At 42.5% G+C, this 20929-nt stretch overlaps 1 protein-coding gene across 1 annotated transcript; it reads right to left on the bottom strand.

Moving 5' to 3' along the window:
• Window positions 1-14614: 14614 nt before the first annotated feature.
• On the bottom strand, window positions 14615-19162 carry LOC137140903 (homeobox protein Hox-A1-like). The gene is made up of 2 exons (XM_067529625.1): window positions 18613-19162; window positions 14615-15024 (listed from the first exon to the last, which is right to left on the bottom strand). The coding sequence occupies exons 1-2, from the start codon at window positions 19160-19162 to the stop codon at window positions 14681-14683; spliced, it is 894 nt and encodes a 297-aa protein (XP_067385726.1). The 3' UTR covers window positions 14615-14680.
• Between the last annotated feature and the right edge of the window lie 1767 nt (window positions 19163-20929).

Here is a 20929-nt window from a genome sequence, read left to right as displayed (position 1 = left end):
TGAACTTCAGTTCATTTTAAGGAGAGCAGGGCATCCATACCTCTTTCAAAACCTCAGCCCAAGTGTTTATCTTGAATGAGAATGCTCAAATATTCACCCAAAGCAAAGTCCACATGGTATTTTTGGTTGCAATGGTCAATGTTTGAGGTGGGGTTGTGTGGTTGGTTAGTTACGTACACCACACAGTCAGGAAATCATAGACAGTTCCCCTCCCCCATGAGATTTATGTGTCTAGCCTCCATAGCGTTCATTGCAAATTGTAAATACTCTCCTCAAACTCTTTACCTGACGACTATGGCTTTGATTCTGATTATGCCAGTGCATCTTAGACCAGGCCTGTTGCTACAATCCTCTGAGATACTCATAGACCCTACGGTCAGAAGGGTCCAATATGATCATCTAGTCTGACCTCCTGCACAATGCAGGCCACAGAACCCCACCACCTACTCCTGTAATAAACCTCTAATCTATGACTGAGTTATTAAAATCCTCAAATCGTGGTTTAAAGACTTTAAGGTACAGAAAATCCACCAGCAAGTAAGCCATGCCCCATGCTACAGAGGAAGGTGAAAAACTCCCAGAGCCTTTGCCAATCTTCCCCTCCCCTAGTGTAAGATAGCACAGCTCCAGAGGTTGCTCTGACTGATGCTTGGTTTGACACAGTCCCCAAAGGATTATCCTGAAATCTAGGTTTAGCTGGAGTGCCGTGTACTTTGTGGCCACACCCTCTTCTGCCCCTGCACCATGGAGTTTCTGTGACACAGAGGCCCACTGATGGTTCATTACTCGGTTTCAGCCATTCATGTCAGTCCTGACATACTCAGTGCACCTCACACACTATTGCACTTAGGACGGAAGAATCCCATGCACAGCTATAGACTGGGGACCGACGGACTAGGCATCGGATCTGCAGAAAAGGAGTTGGGGGTTACAGTGGATAAGAAGCTGGATATGAGTCAGCAGTGTGCCCTGGTTGCCAAGAAGGCTAACAGCATATTGGGCTTCATTAGTAGGAGCATTGCCAGCAGATGGGGGGAAGTGATTATTCCCCTCTATTCAGCACCAGTGAGGCCACATTTGGAGTACTGTGTACAGTTTTGGGCCCCCCACTACAAAAAGGATGTGGACAAGTTGGAGAGAGTCCAGTGGATGGCAACAAAAATGATTAGGGGGCTGGAGCACATGACTTATGAGAAGAGGCTGAGGGAACTAGGCTTGTTTAGTCTACAGAAGAGAAGAATGAGGGGGGATTTCATAGCAGCCTTTAACTACCTGAAGTGGGGTTCCAGGGAGGATGGAGCTAGGCTGTTCTCAGTTGTAGTAGGTGATAGAACAAGGAGTAATGGTCTCAAGTTGCAGTGGGGAAGGTCTAGATTGGATATTAGGAAAAACTTTTTCACTAGGAGGGTGGTGAAGCACTGGAATGGGTTACCTAGGGAGGAGGTGGAATCTCCATCTTCAGAAGTTTTTAAGCTGTGGCTTGACAAAGCCCTGGCTGGGATGTTTAGCTGAGGTTAGTCCTGCTTTGAGCAGGGGGTTGGACTAGATGACCTCCTGAGGTCCCTTTCAACTCTAATCTTCTATGATTCTATGATATTTATCCAAAAGCTGGCCTGTAGCATATCATTGGAAAATGAATAATTTGCTGATCATTACTATTCTTGGGCAACGTATGTACTGTTCACCTACAAAGAGTTGCATAAAAGTGCTGGAAATACATGACTAATATGTGTTTGTTTAAATCAGGCATGTATGGGGAAGCTGATAAACAGCTCTTCCAGACAAAGGAAAAAGGTTGGATGCCTCAAGTGAGGTGTGGCCAAGGACACTGGGCTATTAATTTGTGACGGACATTGCAGGAAGATCATTTGCATTGTGTATTTTTAAAAAAAAGCACAACTGGGGGAGAAGCTGCATCAGACAGCATGGTGTCTGCACCAGTCACTGTGGCGTCTACAGCCAGCAGAGGAAAGGGACTTTAGCTGGGGATCCATTTCAAGGGTTCAATGGACTATTAAGAGAGGGAGAGAGAATCCCTTTCACCTGGGGAGACAAAGAAAACCAAATGCTTTACACGTTGTGATTGGATCCTCACTAAGCACTGACCAGCCATGCTGGAAGAATGACTGTGGTGAGAAAACGTCAAACAACAGCCTTGAATTTATTGAGTTTCAGTCTTAATAGCGGATTTTCACTTTTGTTTGTAACCATTTTTAGCCCTATTACTTCTACTTGGTATCACTGAAACCTATGACCTTTTGTTAATAAACTTGTTTTACTTTTACTATAGACCAACTCAGTTCTGCGACTGAAGGGAAGGGCATGTTAACCCTAGTGAAACTAACAGGCTGCTGGCTGCTGGCTCTTCAAAGGAGCAGTGAATTTGTAAGGTTTTGTGGGTGCTACAGTGTGGGAGGCTGAGCAGTGCAGAAAGACTCTTTTCGGGGAGAACTCAGGGCTGGAAGGGTTGTTGAGGTCCCCCTGCAAAGAGTAACTGGGTGGTGGAAGCCAGGGTGACCTGCAGGGCTGTATGCCGGCTGTGGTGACTGAACCCCTTGCGAGTCTGCGTGAATAACAAAGCACCACAGTTTCCACATAAGGAGATGAAAGTGCTTTGGCCAAAGTGATACTACAGACCTGATGCTGGCATAAGCGCCCTAGTGTAGACACAGCGTATACCAACAGAAGGAGTCCTGCTGGAGGGTTTTGGTGGCTTAGCTATGTGGGCTAGGGGTTTTATGTTTTCACATAGAGAACATAGCTATGCTGGCATAATTTTTATAGCGTAGAGCAAGCCTTTCTCACACACAGAAGTGATATAAAGGAGCCAAATGCAGGCAGGAATCAGCGCCTGAGAACTATTTTCTGCAGAAATTCACAAAGTGTGTCAAATAACAAATAAAGCAGAGAATCACAGATCTGCTGGTGGGCAATTCCCAGCCAGAGGACGAGGGTGGAAATTTAATAAAATAAAATGATTCCTTGTGGAAGCTCACTCTGTTCTAGTGGAAAAAAGAGGGCATAATTTCCCACCCCTGCCCTCCCCCTCTCCTTTTTTCTGTAGAAAACGTGTTGCTCCTCTTTAGGGCCGGATTGGTGAGACTACAGTGGAATGACCCGTGTGAGTAAATGCTTATCGCTGGCAGTAAAGGATTCACAATTTGGCCCTTAGAACAATGAGGTAGATTCTCCTCTCACTTTACACCAGATTCTCATTTACACGAAGGCCACTTTGCATGACTCTGGCCGTGTAAAGGGGCTTTTAAGTGCCCTGAAGAAGAGCTCTGTGTAAGATCAAAAGCCTTTTCACCAACACAAGGGGGTTCAATAAAAGATATTACCTCCCCCACCTTCTCTCTCTAATAGCCGGGGACCAACATAGCTTCACCACCCCTGCAAACAACCTTTAAGGGAGCGTTGGTTACATTTGCCCATTTTAAAACCCTGTTACTGCTGCCAAAATAGTGTGAAGAGGCAAAATGAGAATGAAGCCCAGGTACCTACATTGACATGAATTGTTACTCATGATTTACATAGGTGTAAAATGGGAATTAGTTCTACTGGCTGTAGTGGAGCTACTGCTGATTTACACTGGTGTACGTGACAGCAGAATCAGTCCTACTGACTCCAGTGGTGTTACATTTGATTTACACTGGTGTAAATTATATGGCAATTAGCCCCACTGACCGCACTGGTGCTGATCCTGATTTATGCTGGTGTGAAATCAGAACCAGCTGCACTGACATCACTTGTGTTACTCCTGATTTACACTGGGAAGTTATTCCAGATTTACTCCAGAATCAGGCTCACTATCTACAATCTAGTTACTCCTGATTTACACCAGGGCAAAGGAAGGGAGAATGTGGTCTGCATTTTTCTACAGCCCTAACTAAGAGTGTAAAATTTCCCAACCAAATTTTGGCAAGGCATTTATTTATTCCTCTCTATATTTTTATGTCTCTGTTAATTAGATAATTAATCTTTATGGGTTCCTTTTATTTTTTATTGCTTGCCTCCCACCCCATCCCATATTCATGCCTATCCCCCTCGCTGCGCCTGCATCCCAGCTGCTAAGCAATATTTTTCTATTAGAGTGTTTAAAAAGGCAATGTAGATATGCAAAAAAAATCTCTTTGGAAAATAATTTCACTTCTGTTACCAGCTAAAATAAAGCTGGAGATGGATAATAATAAAAAAAAGAAAATAGCACAATACAAGAGACAATAAAAATGTCATCTTTTACAATAAAAAACATCTCTTTTTTCCCCCCTAGCCTACCTAGTTTGCATGAGATGTTCCCATTCCCTGATTTTGGCGTGGAAAGAAAGAAAGAAAGAAAGATTCTTTAAAGGGAAAAAAAAACCTCTTGCTTTTTAGCACAGGATGAAGTCATTATGATTCCCAATAGCACTAGCTGTTGCTCATTAGTAACCCCTGTTTATAATGTGGTATTGGGGAAGTGCATTTGAATACATTAGAGATATTTGTGTGGTTAATCCCAGGCGTGACTCAATGCTGTTTACTCTTCAGTGGAGGGATTAGAAACCTGTTTGAATTGGAAAGGCAGGGAGCGCTTGGCTGCACCTGCCTTCCCTGGGTCTGGCGGGGAATGGAAGGGGTGCTGAGCCAGCAGTCCAGAGTGATAGAAATGTGTCTCCAATCTGTCTCTTTCTATTGATCTCCTCCTCACAATCCGCTGAAGCAAGGACCTTTTGCTATCCCCACCCTCCCCCACTGACACACTTAGACAAAATGAGAATGCAAGCCAACTTGCTCAGAGCTTCTCATGCAGACAGGGCCCTCCAGGCTGGATTCTCATCTCCCTTGTGCTGGTGTAACTCACGAGTCGTTTCACTGGAGCTGGTGAAGATCAGACATCGAGGAAGGGTGAGGCTGGCGGCTAGAGGGCTGGCCTTGGCATTGGGAGATCTCTGTTCTGATTCCTGGCTCAGCTGAAGACATTGTGCGTGACCTCAGGATGGATGCTTAACTTCTCCTGCATGTAACTCAGAGACTACAGTGATGAGTGCACCAAGCGCTCATTCGGCTTTACAGGGGAGGGTAATGTGGTGAGCGCTACATATCGTGGGAATGATGCTCTAGTGGTTTGGGAAACATGGCCCTGCAGTTCAGAACACCTAGTTTCAACTTCCAGATCGGCTGGGCTCCCTCTGTGTCCTTGGACAAGTACTTAATCTACATTGTGCCTTAGTTTGATCATCTATAAACATGGGGTGATGTTTCCCACCGGGGAGGTGGGGAGGTGTCATGGACTCTTTGTGACAGAGAAACTATCACAAATTCTTCCATGAAGATGGGGGATGTGAGCAGACGGAGAGGAAGGGTGCAAAAGGACATTCCAGCGGGGTAAGGACGGATGTATTCCAAAGCCAGCAGCAGCAGAGGCTCAGCCTACAAGTTTGTAACAAAATGACGTGAGGCCAAAAAATAAGTGGGTCTATCCTAGTCCCGGTCGACACTTCAAACTCGGTTGACAGAGCTACGGTGCTCAGGGCTGTGAAAAATCGACACCCGTGAGTGCCGTGGCGATGGCGACCTAACCCGCTGATGTAGACATGGCTCGGTCAAAGGAAGGATGCTTCCATTGACTTAGTTATTGTCGCTCAGGGAAATGGAATTCTTAAAGTGACAGGAAAAACCTCTTCCATTGCTGTCATCTGCATGCATCTGCACTACCTGGTAACAGCGGCATAGCTACAGCGCCATAATTATGTGCCGCTCTAGCCCTTGTAGTTTAGACAAGCCTCCAGGCGCTTATCTGGTCCCCATTGCCATAACACCTACACACCCCACAATTTTCAGCATATTTATCTTTACAACCTTCCCCCACACCTGGTGGGGTAAGGAAGTGCTATTAGCCCCATTGTACAGAAGCAATTAAGTGATTTGGCCCAGGTCACAGAGGAAGTCATTGGTGGAGCTGGGGACTGAGCTGGTGTCTCATTTTTCGGCTAGTCCACACTTCAAACTTGCAGTGGCACAGATGTATCGGTACAGCTGTGCCGCTGTAAGAGCGCTTGTGTAGCCATGCAATGTAGAAGGAAGAGAGCTCTCCGACTGACATAATAAAACCACCTAAATGAGCAATGTCAGCGAGAAATATACTGACATAGCGCTGTCCACACAAGCACTTATGGTGCTCAGGGGGATGTTTTTTTCACACCCCTGAGTGACAAAAGTTTTGCCAACATAAGTGCTAGTGTAGACAAAGCCTTACTCCTTAACCACTAAGACAATTTGTTCTCTCGATGCAGCAACACACTTGCCAACACCATACCTGAGCTGATCATATCAGAAATGGCTATTAATCCCCACAACACATTTATATAAAGTAGGACCATATTACGCCCTTTTTACCGATGGGGAACGGATGCACAGAGAGATGAAGAGACTTGCCCACGTCACACAAGGAGTCTGGCTGTGCTAGGAATTGAATCCGGTGTTCCAAAATTCCAGTTTTATGTCCTGCCTACTAGGCCACCTTTCCAAGAACCTGCAGACCCCGCAACTTTACAGTTCTCATCTACTCTGCCATTTTCCACTAAGCCACGATGCAGCCCACTGAAATGAATGGGATTTCTCATGGAGTAAACTACTACTCAGAGTGACTAAGAGTGGCAGAAATGCAGCACTAGGGCTAGGCGATTGAGAAAGCAGGGGACTCAGTTACAGTGATGTAAATCCAGAGTAGACGTAAATCCAGAGTAACCGCATTGAATTCAGTGGAGTTACCCCAAATTTAGCTGAGAGAAGAATCTTGTTCTTCATAACACTGAAGGGATCTATCTATCTATCTATCTATCTATCTATCTCTCCCTATACATACTCATCTGTCTGTCTCTCTATATGTACATAATCCTTCTAGCTTCATTGACTTTCATGGAGTTACACCCGAGATTAATTTGAGTGTATATATTTTATAATAATTAGATAGATAGATTAGATACGCTCCTATGTCTATTTACGAATAATAACTAATAATAAATAACAGAATTATACATAAGAATTTTTATTTGGATTCGATATGAGTATTTATGGTAATAGGCACTGATAATGTTCAAATGAGTGGCTAATGCACAAATACACACACATTCACACACATACCACCAAATATTCTTACATAGGTATCTATTTACATTTCTTATTCTCTTTGTTTTGAAAACAGAGGTGTTTGCACCTGTTTTTCTGTTTAAAATAAAAATAATCAGATGCAGGTGTTTATATTTCTGCATGGTACAGAGGAAAGAAAGTCTGGCTTGATTTATAGGAAGCATCCTGAGTCATAAATCTCTATGCAGTGTATATTTTTAAATGAGTGCTAGCGTGGTGTTTCATGTTAACTTTGCCTTTTTTCTTTCTTTTTTTCTTCCTTCCTTTCTTTTTATTGGAAACAATAGAATGTAATTAGAGTGTGAAATGATCTGGCTCGTGAATTTGGGAGGGGATCATGCCTGTCAGCACAACTGCTTGAGACATAAAGGACCTTATTCTTTGCTGGTGCAAATTGATATGGTTCCATTGATTTCCATGGAGCTATTGCTGATTTCCACCACCTGGAGGATCTCTCCCCCTTGACTCCAATGGTGCTACCGCTGATTTACACCGACGGATCTTGTTTCCAATGGAGCATTGATTTACACCTCTGGGTAGCTGGCTCCATTGACTTCAATCGAGCTATGGCTGTTAAGAATCTGGCCCCAAATTGAGATTTATGATAGAGAAATTTGCACCACTGGAAAACAGTGTCTCTGGGGTCAAGACAAGCCATTTGGCCTGGGGTAATTTTAGGGACTGCTGTTTGTTTCAAGCCTGGTTAAAAGGATGTATTTATTGAAATGGCAGAAGGGAGAGAAATAGCAGGCATTTTGCAATTCTGCAATCAACCTCAGAGAGTAACCTTAATTTTTAAAGGCAAACTCTGCTCTGGTTTGCACTGGTGTCAAACTGGAATAACTGCAGTAGAGTCAATGAGGACTACTCTGCATTTACACCAGCGCATGGGCCAGCAGAATTAAGCTCTACAGAGCAGGAAATTGAACCTGGCTTAATACACACAAGATTTTATCCTTGATTTATCTTTTTCACGTGTACTCTCTTTCTTCTGTCACATTCTTTCATGCTCTTTGCAGTGTTCCCCATCTCTGGGTGAGTATGCCTTTCCCTTCAGGTTTTACACCTTCCACAACCCCCGTGAAGTCAGCACCATCGCAAGGAGATAGGCCAGAATTGTGGCCTATTGTCTGCACACCATCCTTCCAAAGAAAATAGGCCTGGGAGTTGGGACCTTACACAAAGCAAAGCAGGAATCAGACTGGCTCTCCTACGTGGGACCCCTCTGTCTACAGCCTGCAGACTTATTAAAAATCTAGTTCCCTTTGGAAAATGAACAAAGCTGAAGAAGAGATTTATTCTGGAGCATGCAGTGGGTGATAATTAAGGTTAAGATTTTGTCACAGTTATTTTTAGTAAAAGTCAGGGACAGGTCACGTGCAATAAACAAAAATTAACGGAAGCCCGTGACCTGTCCCTGACTTTTCCTAAAAATAACTGTGACAAAATGGGGCTGACTGGGGGGAGGGATTGAGAGGCTGAGCCCCGCTGGGGAAGGGAGGTCCAGCACTTGCCACTGCTGTGGCTGACAGCTGCAGGGCCATGGCTGGGGGTTCCAGATCTGCGGCTCCCCTCCCTCCCATGGCAGCTTGGAGTTCTGGGGTCCCCCTGCCACCTGTGGTAGCTTGGAGTTCTGGCGCCAGTGTCTGGGAGCTGCGGGATCCCAGCAGCAGCTTGGAGCCCCAGGTCTCCCCAACACCTACGATGGCTCGGAGCTCCAGGGCTGGGAGCTGCGGGGTCCTTCCCGCCGGCTGACAGCTCCAGCCCTGCTGCCCCAGGGCCGAAGCAGAAAATGTCACTGAGGTCTCTGGAAGTCACAGAATCCGTGATTTCCGTGACCTCCGTGACATAAGCTTACCCTTAGTGATAATGCTTTATTCTCAGCTCAGTGACCAAGGATTGCATGAACCATGAAGGAGCTGCAGGATGCCACATCAGTAAATGCTGCTGACATCAATTTCTACAGCTCAGCAGAGGCAAAGGCAGCTTGGCTCATACTTAGCGCTAGGGACCCTCTGTGGGCCCTGATCCTGCTGGAAAAAGCTTCTGTTCGCTTCTATGGCAATTCCCCAGCTAGGACTGTGGATCAGCAAAATAACGTGCTAGGGAAAAGGAGAAATTTGGTGAGGAGGGGGATGACTTTCTCTCTAAAGCTGGAAAAATGGATGTGTTTGAGGATGGGAGATAGAAAGAAAAAGAAGCGAGGAAAGAAGAGGAGGAAAGAGAATGATGAATAGAAAGAAAAAAGGCGACAGATAAAAAGAGAAATAGAGACAAAGAGTAGTGGAAAAGGAGGAGAGAGAAAGAGAGAGTGAGATATGGAAAGAGAGGATGACAAAGGAAAAGAAAAACGAGCTGGAGAGAGAGAGGGAATGAGTGAAAAGAGTGACGGACATAGAGGAAAGAAAGAACAAGAAAGAACGAAAGGAAAAAAGAGAGAGCGATCTGCAAAGAGAGAGAACAGAGTCCTTGTTTCATGATCACTTTCATGCTTTGGGGCAAGGGTTTATCTTTAACCATCCTGCCGCAATGAAGAACTCAGTCTTTCTTTCTTTCTTTCTCCCAATAATTGAGTCATCTGGGTTCCTATGATTTACCATTTCCAATGATAAATAGTCGTTACAGGAGTTAGCTAGTTGGCAGATCTTTAGCTCGAAGTTATAATTTGTCAAGCTGCCACTAGATTCATGTTTTATGCTAATGAAGGCAGACTTATTGACTCAGGGTTAGTCAATGACCGGGTCAACTCTGTCCTCAGGCAAGGAAGAGGTCAAAAGGTCAGAGGTGAAAGGAAGAGTAGGCCTGTATGGATTTTCTGTAAGACAGCTGTAATTTTAGAATAAAGCCTGTACAACACAGAGAAATATGAAATGTTCCAACAGGACCAAATGCAATAGATGCAATCTGGGGTGTACGATGCTGAGAAAAGAAACTGATTCACCAGTGGACCTTCTTATTAAGGCATTCCCCACACATGCTTGTACCCCATACGCAGTGTTGCCAGCTCTGGTGCTTTTATCATAACTGTAGTGTTTTTCTTAAAGTCCCAGCTCCTGGAATCATGGGATTTATGTGAGCCTCTCGACTATCATTTTTATAAAATAGCAAGTTTCTGGCCTTATGGTTGCAGAGAAAAGCTTGAAAATGTGACGCCAAAAGGCTCAGAAACAAGAAGGGAAATAAAAGGATCCCCCAAAATTATTATTATTGCTTTCAATCTCATGATTTTTAAGCCAGTTTTGTGAAGGGGAGGCAGGCTTGTGATTTTTGGTCACTTGAGGTTGCCAATGCTGACATGAGTATGAGATGAGTGACCCATGGGACACGTCTACGCTGTAGCTGGAGGTTGAAATTTCCAGCTCAGATAGATATACACGCACTAGCTTTGATTAAGCCCACACGTTAAAAATAGCAGGGTAGCCACAGCAGCAAGGGCGGCCACCTGAGGATGTAGCGATGGGATTGTACTCTGGTAGCTAGCCTGTGCCGGTGATCTTGCCAGCATGGCTGCCCTGCTATTTTTATCCTGCTCGCTCATTTGAAATTAGCACATGTATGTCTGCCCAAGGTGGAAATTGTACCTCCAGCTGCTGTGTAAATGTACCCATAGGATTCCAGAAGTTAGAGGAAATGTCACCTAAAGACCTCATCTACAACCATTTGACCACACATTGTGGACATTCAACCACTGTACTTACTGGGCTTGGTGTAGGAATCACTAGGTGAAATTCTCTGGTCTGTGTTATGCAGGAAGTCAGACTAGATGATTATAATGGTCCTTTCTGGCCTTGGAATCTGAGTCTAGACCAGGGGTTCCCCAACTGTAGCACACATACCACTCATGCTACATAAGCTTGATGTTCCAGCAATTCACTTCACAACCATTTTTTAAGATGGTGGAGTGTGAACCAATACAAGTTGGGAACCACAGTCCGTGTCTTCAGGGATTTATCCCTATAGAAGGTGTAAAATATCTCACATTTGCAACCTATTTTCTTACTGCAAAAAGAGCTTGGGGATTTTATTTTGAGCCGATTGAAGGATATCTATATTTTTAATTTTGAAATTTTGTCAAATTTTACTTGAAACATAAAAGATATCTTTGCAGATTCCTTCCTTATTTTCCAATAGGCTGTAATATTTTTGCTCCTTTTGAGCAAATTTGCTCGAGGGTGATTCATTTTTAAGGTAGGGGAGAAAGGGAAATTCACAGTGCAATATTGCAAGGTTTTGGGGGCAGGAATTGCCTACTACAATATGTTTGTAATGTGCCCCTTCACACTGTAATGTAGAGATTCCAACTCACTGGCGCCGAGGTGTCATCTTAACATAAATGTTAAATAAAAGAAATAATAACAAGGTAACACAAATTGAATCAAACCAAGACAATTTTTAATGTTATCCTTTCACATGTCCATTTCCCTCCCCACCACAACATACATCCACTTCATATTTAAAAAAAATAAATAAATCAATAAATAAATCCATATCTTCCTTCTGATAGTCTTGAGAGACAAGGCGGGTAAGGGAATATCTTTTATTGGACCAACTTTTTTTGGTGAGAGAATCATGCTTTCAAGCTACACTGAGCTCTTTTTCTCTGTGTAGCTCGAAAGCCATGAGAAGTTGGTCGAGTAAAAGATATTCCCTCACCCACCTTGTCTCTTTAATATCCTGGAACTGACATGGCTCCAACAACATTGCATACATTCTGATAGTCCTGGCCAATAAGAGGTAGACATTTTGCAATAGGTTCCTTCATTTTCATATGCCTTTTAAATATTCTGTGGCATCAAAGAAGTCTCACATTCCATGAAATTAGCTGGATTCTCTATATATCTTTGGTGTAAAGGAGGATGTGCCAGTTTTAGATTGCGGTCATAACTAAACCTTGCAATCCACCAACATTTTAAATGAAACTTTTTTTTTCTTTCCTGTATTGATTCTAGACATTTTGTACTTTCACCAAAATGTCTCAATTTATCTTTTCTTTACACATTGAGTAATTAAAAAAAAACAAACAAACCAAATTAAGAGAATCTTTAAACAGGCAAGAAGATAAAAATATAGTTACATAGCAGTGAGAGTAAACATAATTTTAAACACACAAATCATGGTAGCAACCCTAATTCAACATGAGTACTTTAGTGAACAATTCACAGCTCATATCAGAAGTGTGATTAGAATTTTGCAACAAAGAAAGGCAAATTAAGAGTGTTGCTGACAAATTAGCATATTTGGTACCCTAGCTATTATTTCATATGTATTTTTCTTTTTTTGCCGGCAAAATGGAGTGAATGACAAATTTAAAGATCAAATTAAAAAGGCAACATTTTCTAGGATTTGTCCTGCCTGAAATTCCACTGATGTATGTAATATTTAGAGGTGTTGAAACTCCACTGCCACCCCATTAATTCTTTCAGTGATGAGCTGCAAAGGAAGACTGAGGGAAAGTCTGGTACCATAACGTTTGGTATAAATTCAGCAGCTGTTGAAGAAGAATGCCATGTATGCTTTTATATCAAATGTACTTTTAAGCCACCTAATTCCCTTCATTGGGTTATCCTCTTGTAGTGTATGACCCTAGTAAAAATAAACCAATATTCTCCATGCACAAAAGGCATCTCTAAAATATATGTTTAAAAATAAAACATCAATAATAATAATAATAAAATAATAAATAAGAATAATAAATCATGATGTGAAAATGAACCGATTATGTCCCCAAAGCGACACGCGGTGTGCAAACTTTATCTCAGCATAAGTGGCTCTAATGTTATTTTAACAATTATTGTTTGTTCTTGATAAAATGTTGGACTCCATTTAATCCTTTACTATGGTTTTAAAAGGCAGCTATTCCCATCTCTCCATCCCATCACTGTCCTGTTAAAGTTCTGTGACAACACTCATGGTTTTTTAATTTTCATTGTTGCCTTCACTCAACTACTCCTTGCTATAAATTAAATCCACTTTTAATATGAAGAGTGCATTTCTTCCCAGCTGTAGAAGATTTAAATGTTAATGAAGAATCTCAGAAATGTGAAAATAAATAATACACTTCTAAGCTTTTACTGACTGAGGGGGTTATTTATAGCATAATTATCATGTCTGTTGTATTTCTAAGCCTGATTTTGAGCTCACATTTCCTCTCCTATCCATTTATGCTGAAGGTGCATTTAGCCTAGAAAAGCACATTTAAAAGATGGGGGGGGGGGGGGGAAACATATTTGCTTGATCAAATATCTGTGTTAGCCCAGTGATTATACTGCATATAACTTGTTTCATATGGATCAGATCCAAAGTCCATTAAAGACCACAGAGATTCTTTCTATTGACTTCAGTGGGCTTGAGATCTGGTTCTTTCTGCTGGGTTAGTATAACATCACATAGAGCCACGAAGGTAGCAGTTAGCTGTGTGGGTAGAGATAGCATCCAAGAAAATGTTATAACCATCCTCGACCAAAATGGCTGTCTGTGGCCAGAAAGCTGAGTTCAGCAAAAATGTCCTGGTCTTAAAAATATTTCTGAAGAGCATTATTCTCCTTAGAAATATCCCTAGGATGGGGTGCAATCGTATTACATATCTTTAAAATAATTACTCCCAGAAGATAATGGCACCAGTCCATTCTAAAAGAGCTCATTAAAATAAGAACATTTGGAATTAGAGCTAAAAAAAAATGAAAATTATCCCCCAAATTGTTGTCAAAACTTTTTGTGGAAAACATGTAACTGAAACATTTGGTGGAAAAAATGGTGCAACTTTTCATGAAAGAAAATCCATCGAGAGATCCCACAAAACAATTTTGCCAAGAATTTTTGTGGGGGAAAAAATGTCTCCAAACTAATAGTGAATAAATAGAAACCTTTTGGGGGGAAATGATTTGTCAAAATGTATCATGAATAAAAAATTTGACAAACCTTTTTGTGAAAAAAAAAAATCATCTAAACCTTCCATGAAAAATCAGACTTTTTGTGAAAAAAATAATCTAATCTTTCTGACGACTAAAGGTTTTGTAGAAACGTTTGTGAGAAAAGTAGAAATGTATTGTGAATAAAAATCTAATTTGAAACGTTTAGTGAAAAAAGTCAAAACTTCTCACCAAAAATTGAGACACTTTTTTTGAGCATGTGAAAACTTTTTGTTTGCCTACATTTTTTTTGTTGTGGTAAAAAGCTCATTTTTTCGGGGAAAAAAACATTTGACCCTCCTCATTCATCTCTGCTCTAGGAATTTTGAGGGGAAAGTGTTGTTTGTTTGAAAGCATGGCACCCATTAATCTAGCATCTGCACCTTTTGGAAGGACACTGATTTAGCAGCTATAATGCTGCCACCTGTGCGATTGGTGATGAGTCTGGAAGTCCCTGCAGATGTTTTTGGTGTGTGCTTTCATCCCTAAGTCCTTTGCAATGTTTCCTAGGAGCACAGCACCATTCTCTCTCCACCAGCAACCTGAATGCAGAGAGCTGAGTGGATCTGGTGGGAAAGTCTCTCTTCTGTTTCGCTGCCCAAGATCAGAAGAGAAGTTCTAATAAAGCAAGAGAGCCTCAGTCAGATTGGAGGTGTGGTAGCCACGTTACTTCTGCTAGGAGAGGTAGCTAGGGAGGTGATGTCTGATTTGTCAGAGGAGGACTCCAGTCCATTGCAGCCAGCTGCTCCCTCAAGGAAACTCTCTCTCTCCCTCTTCTTCTGCTTCATCCTGCGGTTCTGGAACCAGATCTTCACCTGGGTTTCACTGAGCTGCAAGGCACAGGCGATCTCCACCCGCCTGGCCCGGGTCAGGTATTTGTTGAAGTGGAATTCTTTCTCCAGTTCGGTCAGCTGTTTGGTGCTGAAGTTGGTCCTGGGAGAGACTGCGTTTGTCTCCCCAGCAAAGCCACAGTCTCCTGATTTCACTGGAGACAAAGGGAAGGAGGGAGGAGATCGTTATTAAACACAGGAGGTTGGTGACTAGGAGACTCCCTTTCCAACTAACCTGCCTTTCTTTCTTTCTTTCTCTCTCTTTCTTTCGACAGAACCCCCAATACAAACACATCTTTTTCCTGAGCAATATCCCCCAACACCCATAAGCATAATTCCCCATCTCTTTCGTTATTATATGCATAGATTCCTGTTGCCAAATATACTCACATTACAATGGGTATTATTTATTCTTCAAACTAGTTACAAACAGATGCCTATTCTCCACTATACATATTGCAATCAAAATATATATTGCAATGTGAGTGTATTTTGCAACAGGACTATATGCACATGCCTCTTGCAATACATATATTACAATAGTTATGTTTATGTGTATATGATTATTTTGAGGAATTAATATGTATTGCAATACATATCAATTAAGTATATTTTGCAATAATATTAATTCTGTGCATATATGTGTGTTTATAGATGTGTGTGTGATGCATATATGCACACATATATATATAAATGCATTATGTTTATATTCATTTTATATCTATTTTTATATAAAACACAAGTTTAGAATCTCGTGCTCTTTAGTCCTTTGCGCTCCATAGTTCATAGAAAGTGACCAGGAGGCCCTGGGATTCAGTGATGTGCCTGGAAATCCCACGTTGTGGTATAATGCCCTGGAACCAAAGGAGTTATCGGTGGGAGCTGTGGTGTTTTCTGCCTTAAGAGACACAGGGTTCTGTTTCGATAACCAGGCTAACACAATGATCTTGTGGCAGAACACACGCAGGATGCGGGAGCCCAAGGGTTAAGAGGAAAGGAAAGGTGGTTATACTGGGAAATTTGCCAGAGATTATCACTGTGTGATAGAGTCTTTCTTTCTTTCTTTCTTTCTTTCTTTCTCTCTCAATTCCACCCACACAGCCCCAAACATTCAGATCGAGGGAAAAACGGGGAGGGAAGTGAATAAACTTCAGCCCCTCTTTTCACCTTGGAATGACACTAATGACGCGATCATGAAGGATTCACAGACAGGCAGGGCAGAGGGGTGGGGAAGCCAGGAAAGTGTAGCAGATTCACTATCGGCCTCGGTCCCTACACACTACAGTCGCTGCCCTAAAAGCCATTAGCTTCTCGGAAGCCATAACTCATCCCCCAGGTAGTTTCACTTTCAACTCTTCCCTTGGAGTCCAACTGCCTTGTTAGAGTCCCCACACCCCAAAGGGGAAAGGTCATGTGCTCCAGGCCACAGCAGAAGTTTGCATTTCTTTCTTTCTTTCTTTCTTTCTTTCTTTCCAAACACTCATTAAAGCGATGTACTAAATGAAGTCAGATGCATGTCACTGCCGTCTAAGGTCTTGACTTGAAATATCAGTGTAATCTTCACTTTTAAATCAAACAACAAATCTCTCTCTCTCCATCTCTCTCTCTCTCTAATCTATTTGTTTTCTATTTCTGTGTGTCTCCTTCTGTCTTTCTAGTTTTCACCTTTATCTCTCTCAACACTTCTTATTATACTTTATCATAAAGAATATCCACCTGCCTTTGTATCTAGCTAAAAAATGTGCCTACATTTAAAAAAAATCCATGTATGTGAAACCCACTAAAAACATCTGAAACTATTTGATTCTTATTTGCTTTTCCCTCCTTTTGCAAATGATCAAATTCATCCTTGTTCTTTGATCTATCTATCTATCAATCTATCTATCTATCAGAAAACTAAAGATAACTTTCCTCATCTTGTTATATTTTGCCCTCTGTGAATGACAGTTAACCGACTGCCCTCCTTTCCCTCTTGAAGATGAAACAATGAGATAAGGCATGAAACAAAGAAAAAGCTTTTAGTTGCCCTTAAAATATATTAACCACGTGGCTGTTTTCTTGGTTATTTGAACAACTGATCCTCTTTGCTCTGGAGAGCTGGGAGAAGTTGGAGGCAGTTTACAGACCCAGGTCAGAAGAGAAAATTGAGCAAACGCCTTCTGAAAGGTAACTGCTTCAACCCAGATCAGAAAAGTTACAGGAGAGAAGCCAGCATCATTTGGCAAACTATGCAAAACGTAAAATCTGTTCCCCCTTTACTCAAACTCCAAGAAAATGGAAATTCATTCTGTGTACGGCAGTCAAAATAACTTTAAACTCAAACGGCAGAGAAAATCCTTTGGAGGCAGTGAACTCGGTTTAATTATTTACAAAAAAAATTGAACTCTCAGGTTGTTTCACTGGATTTCCTTTTAAAATATTCTTTTCTAAACCCCAAACGACCTCATTTTTCAACATTAAAACTGGGACGAAATTTGCATTTCCTACCGATTCCCACTTGAGAAAATACATCGTTTCACATCCAGTTAGAGTTTTTTCGTAACAACATCTGCACATAAAAAAAACACGTCACCCAGAAATTTGCAAAAGCTTGGAATAAACTTTCCAGAGAAACGCTTGAAGCAAATGTGAATCTGGTTGCATAGATGGATCTGCTATAGTAATTTTTAAAGGAAGTTGTTGGGTTTTTTAAAGAGATCCCTCCATGTATACAATATTTAGCTAAATCACAAACAGAGATAAATCTGTTGGAAGATATGGTGCAAGGAGCCAGATATAGATGGAAGTAAACAAGAAACTTCTAATTTTCTATTGACTGATTTAACGATGAGTTCAGAAAATGGCTTTCATTACAAAGCTTAATATTTGGAGAAAGTTTATCCGCTTCTCAGTTTGAAAAGATAATATATATATACTTTCTTCTGGGAGGTAATCTAAAGAAATATATCAGATACCCTTTGAATTTTCCAATGTCTGAACTTTTTGCAGAATAATTTTGAAGCTAAATTCCCAGCTCACAGAACTAAAAACCAGACTTGCTAATTACCAACCTGCTAAAATTATACCAAAGTAGGACGCTCTTTCATCCTTTTATTTTGGGCTAAGTTATTTTTACAGGTGTTGTTGCCACACCTGAATTAAAACGAGACCAAAAAGTCAAATTCCTGTAAAATTCATTGAAAAACGTTTCATTTTGCAAGGAAAGAATAACCCCAATTCAAAAAAAGCACATTCCCAAACCGCCATCCTCAAAATGTATTTCAAACTATATATATCTTACAGAGCAAACAAATATTTGATGTATATGTAAGATTCTCTCTATCTCTCTGTACTATAAAACACTTTTTGGGGGGAACATTTTTGCCAATTGTAGACAAACTTGTCAGTCGACTTTTAACTTGTTTTCTTTTTTTTTTAAAGTTTGTTTCCTCTTGAATTGTTTTTTTTTTTTTTTTTTAAGAAAGCAACAATTGTAGACAATAGACCATTTTAATTTAAAAAGTTCGGATCAAATCTGGAGCACGCATGTAGTTTGGAAGATAAAAAGAACAATCCTCGTGATAATGAGAGAGAATTTAAGGCAAATCGGTCTGCTTAGACACAGGCACGCGTCTAGGAGGGGAGAAGGGGTGACTCTCCTGCACTTGTTTCACCTACTGAAGTTTCTTGGACTTTCCAAGGGGTCTGCCTGGGTGCGCGCTGCCGTCCACAGTGAAATACCCCGGCCTGTCTGGCAGACTCACCTGTTCTGGGAAGGTTCCTTTTGACTCTCATCCACTCAAAAGTTTTCGTGTCCCCGTAAACATCCCGAGACAGGTCCCCTCTGTCTTCTGGCACCACCAAAGAGCTGTTGCAGCTGGGGAGGTCCCGGCTACAGGCGTGGAACCGATCCACTCCCCGAGCCCCAGAGCGGGGTCCAATCAGGCAAGCGGGGTACGGGGAGGAGGAGGAGGGGGGCAGGCTCCCGCCCGGGAAGTCGGGGTCAGGGTAGCTGGGCGGGTAGGGGCTGAAGTGATAGCCCGCAGAGGCGAACGCGGCGCTGGGAGGGTGGCTGGAGTTGGGAAGGTGCCTGGGCCCCGCCGCGGGGTGACGAGCGGGAGAGCGGAAAGGATGGGGCTGGCCGGCCGGGGAGGGGACGCGGGGCGGGTGCAGCCCCCAGCCCCTTCCCATCGCGGCCCGGCGCTGGTCCCCAGTTGCACAGCGCGGCCTCTGGAGTCTCTGCTCCCCGGGGCAGGTCCCCGCCTCGCCGGCCCTGCGCTCTGCCCCCCAGCCCAGCTCCGGCGGAGGGTTCATCCTCCACGCATCGCCCCGGCCCCCCGCCGCGCCGGCCCCCGCACGCCGCGCCCGGGCCCCGCGTGCACCATGTCAAACCGGGGCATTCGCCGGGGCCACGAGCCCGAGCAGCCGCCCGCTGAAATCCGATCCCCTGGCAGGAGGGATCACGTGGCCGGCGCCTTGGCCAATGGCCAGGGTTCACTGGGAGAGGGCCTGTGCGATGGGGGCATGGCAGCGATTTGTAACTTTCAGTCTCTCTCTGGGCAAACACCGGGGAGGAAACCGATGCCGCGCCAGATCTCTCCCTGGGCTGCGGGCAACGGACAGGACTTTATCCCTCCTCCCCCCTCCCCACAATTCCTCCCCCACCAGACCCGCCTGGAATAGCTGCTGGGAAGCTAAAGGTAAGTCCCATTTTTATTCTCACACTCCCAAGTTCGCCTGCATGCGTCTTCTTGCTTCCTCCCCCCTCAAGAGAGCATCCGATCCATCCCTCCCCTTCTCCCCCTCCCCTTCTCCTGCATCCAGCCGTAATACGCCGTTTCATCTTCATTTAGCCGATGAAGTTTGAAATTACTTTTGCAATGAAAATGGATGCACACGCTTGTTTGTGTGTGTGTGTGTGAGAGAGAGTTTAGTGATGAAAGGCAACAAACTTTTTGTATAGCTCAAGTGGACCCTAGTTAATAGAAATCCCCAAAGTGGCTTTATCGATAACTTGTAAGGCCACTTTTCAAACTAAAACATAATAGAAGGGGGGAAAAACCTGCTTTCTTTCTCCCTCTTAAAGCCACGGTCAACTGCCTTGGTTAATTCCGCCCCACCCTTCCCCGTTTCCAGCAAAAAAATTTAATTTCAAATGTCTGGGTTTTCATTCTTCTCCCCCACGATGAGTCTCCTTTGGAACAATCAGTGGGTAAGAAAATGTATTATTAATTATGCTCCAGTTTCATCAGCCATACCGTATAGGAAGGTGGATCCTGTAGAATAGTTTTAATTTAATTGTATTTTGATCTATTGGTCTGTTTTAATTGAAATAAGATGATGCTAGGAATGTGGAGAATATGTTACATTTCTTGATTGTTAGGAGTCTTCTAAAGGTGGTTGTCTAACTATCTATCTATAGATCAATATAATGACCCTGTAACTGGAGGCTTTAGAGAAATCATGAAATCAATTTTTATGGGACAGTTTTTCAGCCTTTTTAATATGATCCTGTTGTCCTTTTAAGCTAGCAACCATTAGAGACAGACACCCATTAAAAATGTACTTTTTGAGTTTTGACTGAAAAAAACAAGGGCTCAGCTGAAAAAGAAAAAGAAGGGGGGAAAATGAAGGAAAGAACTCAACTCCTCATGACTCAAAGTGCTGTTTTCTTCTCCAGTTGATATTCCAGGCACGTAACACTGAGCCCAATGTTCCTGCTTCCAAGAAATATTAATCTAAATTACTATTAATAAGGGACAGCTACAAGTTAATTGGCATTAAAATAATTCATTTCAATTTGTTAATATTAAATGAACAGATAACACTTTTGCTTAAAATGTACTCATGTTCTGTCTTCCTTATCAGTTATAGGGAAGAAAATTCTCTGAATAAAACATTCCCTAAAAAAAAATTTTTTTTTTAATCAAAGATCTGGTGCAAAATGAAATGGACTTTTTCCCCCAGTGGAAAAATGTGTGTAATGATTTATTATGAAATCATCTATTGCAAAGAACCACACAAGGCATCAGTGAATTAGTGAAACACCTGAATGACTAGAAACTTGAGTAGAATTTAAGT

The sequence above is a fragment of the Emydura macquarii genome, unplaced genomic scaffold (assembly GCF_026122565.2).
Source record: "Emydura macquarii macquarii isolate MOO-44397 ecotype Brisbane River unplaced genomic scaffold, CSIRO-AGI_Emac_v2 contig_2994, whole genome shotgun sequence".
NCBI lineage: Eukaryota > Metazoa > Chordata > Testudines > Chelidae > Emydura > Emydura macquarii.
The sequence above is the reverse complement of the archived record's forward strand: the minus strand, read 5'-3'. Positions and strand labels throughout refer to the sequence as shown.

Bases quoted from the DNA above. Each gene is read 5' to 3' on its own strand.
- LOC137140903 (XM_067529625.1), bottom strand. From the start codon at position 19,162: ATGAACCCTCCGCCGGAGCTGGGCTGGGGGGCAGAGCGCAGGGCCGGC. The intron at 15,025-18,612 runs GTGAGTCTGCCA...CTTTGTCTCCAG, and splicing joins AAGGAACCTTCCCAGAACAG to TGAAATCAGGAGACTGTGGC.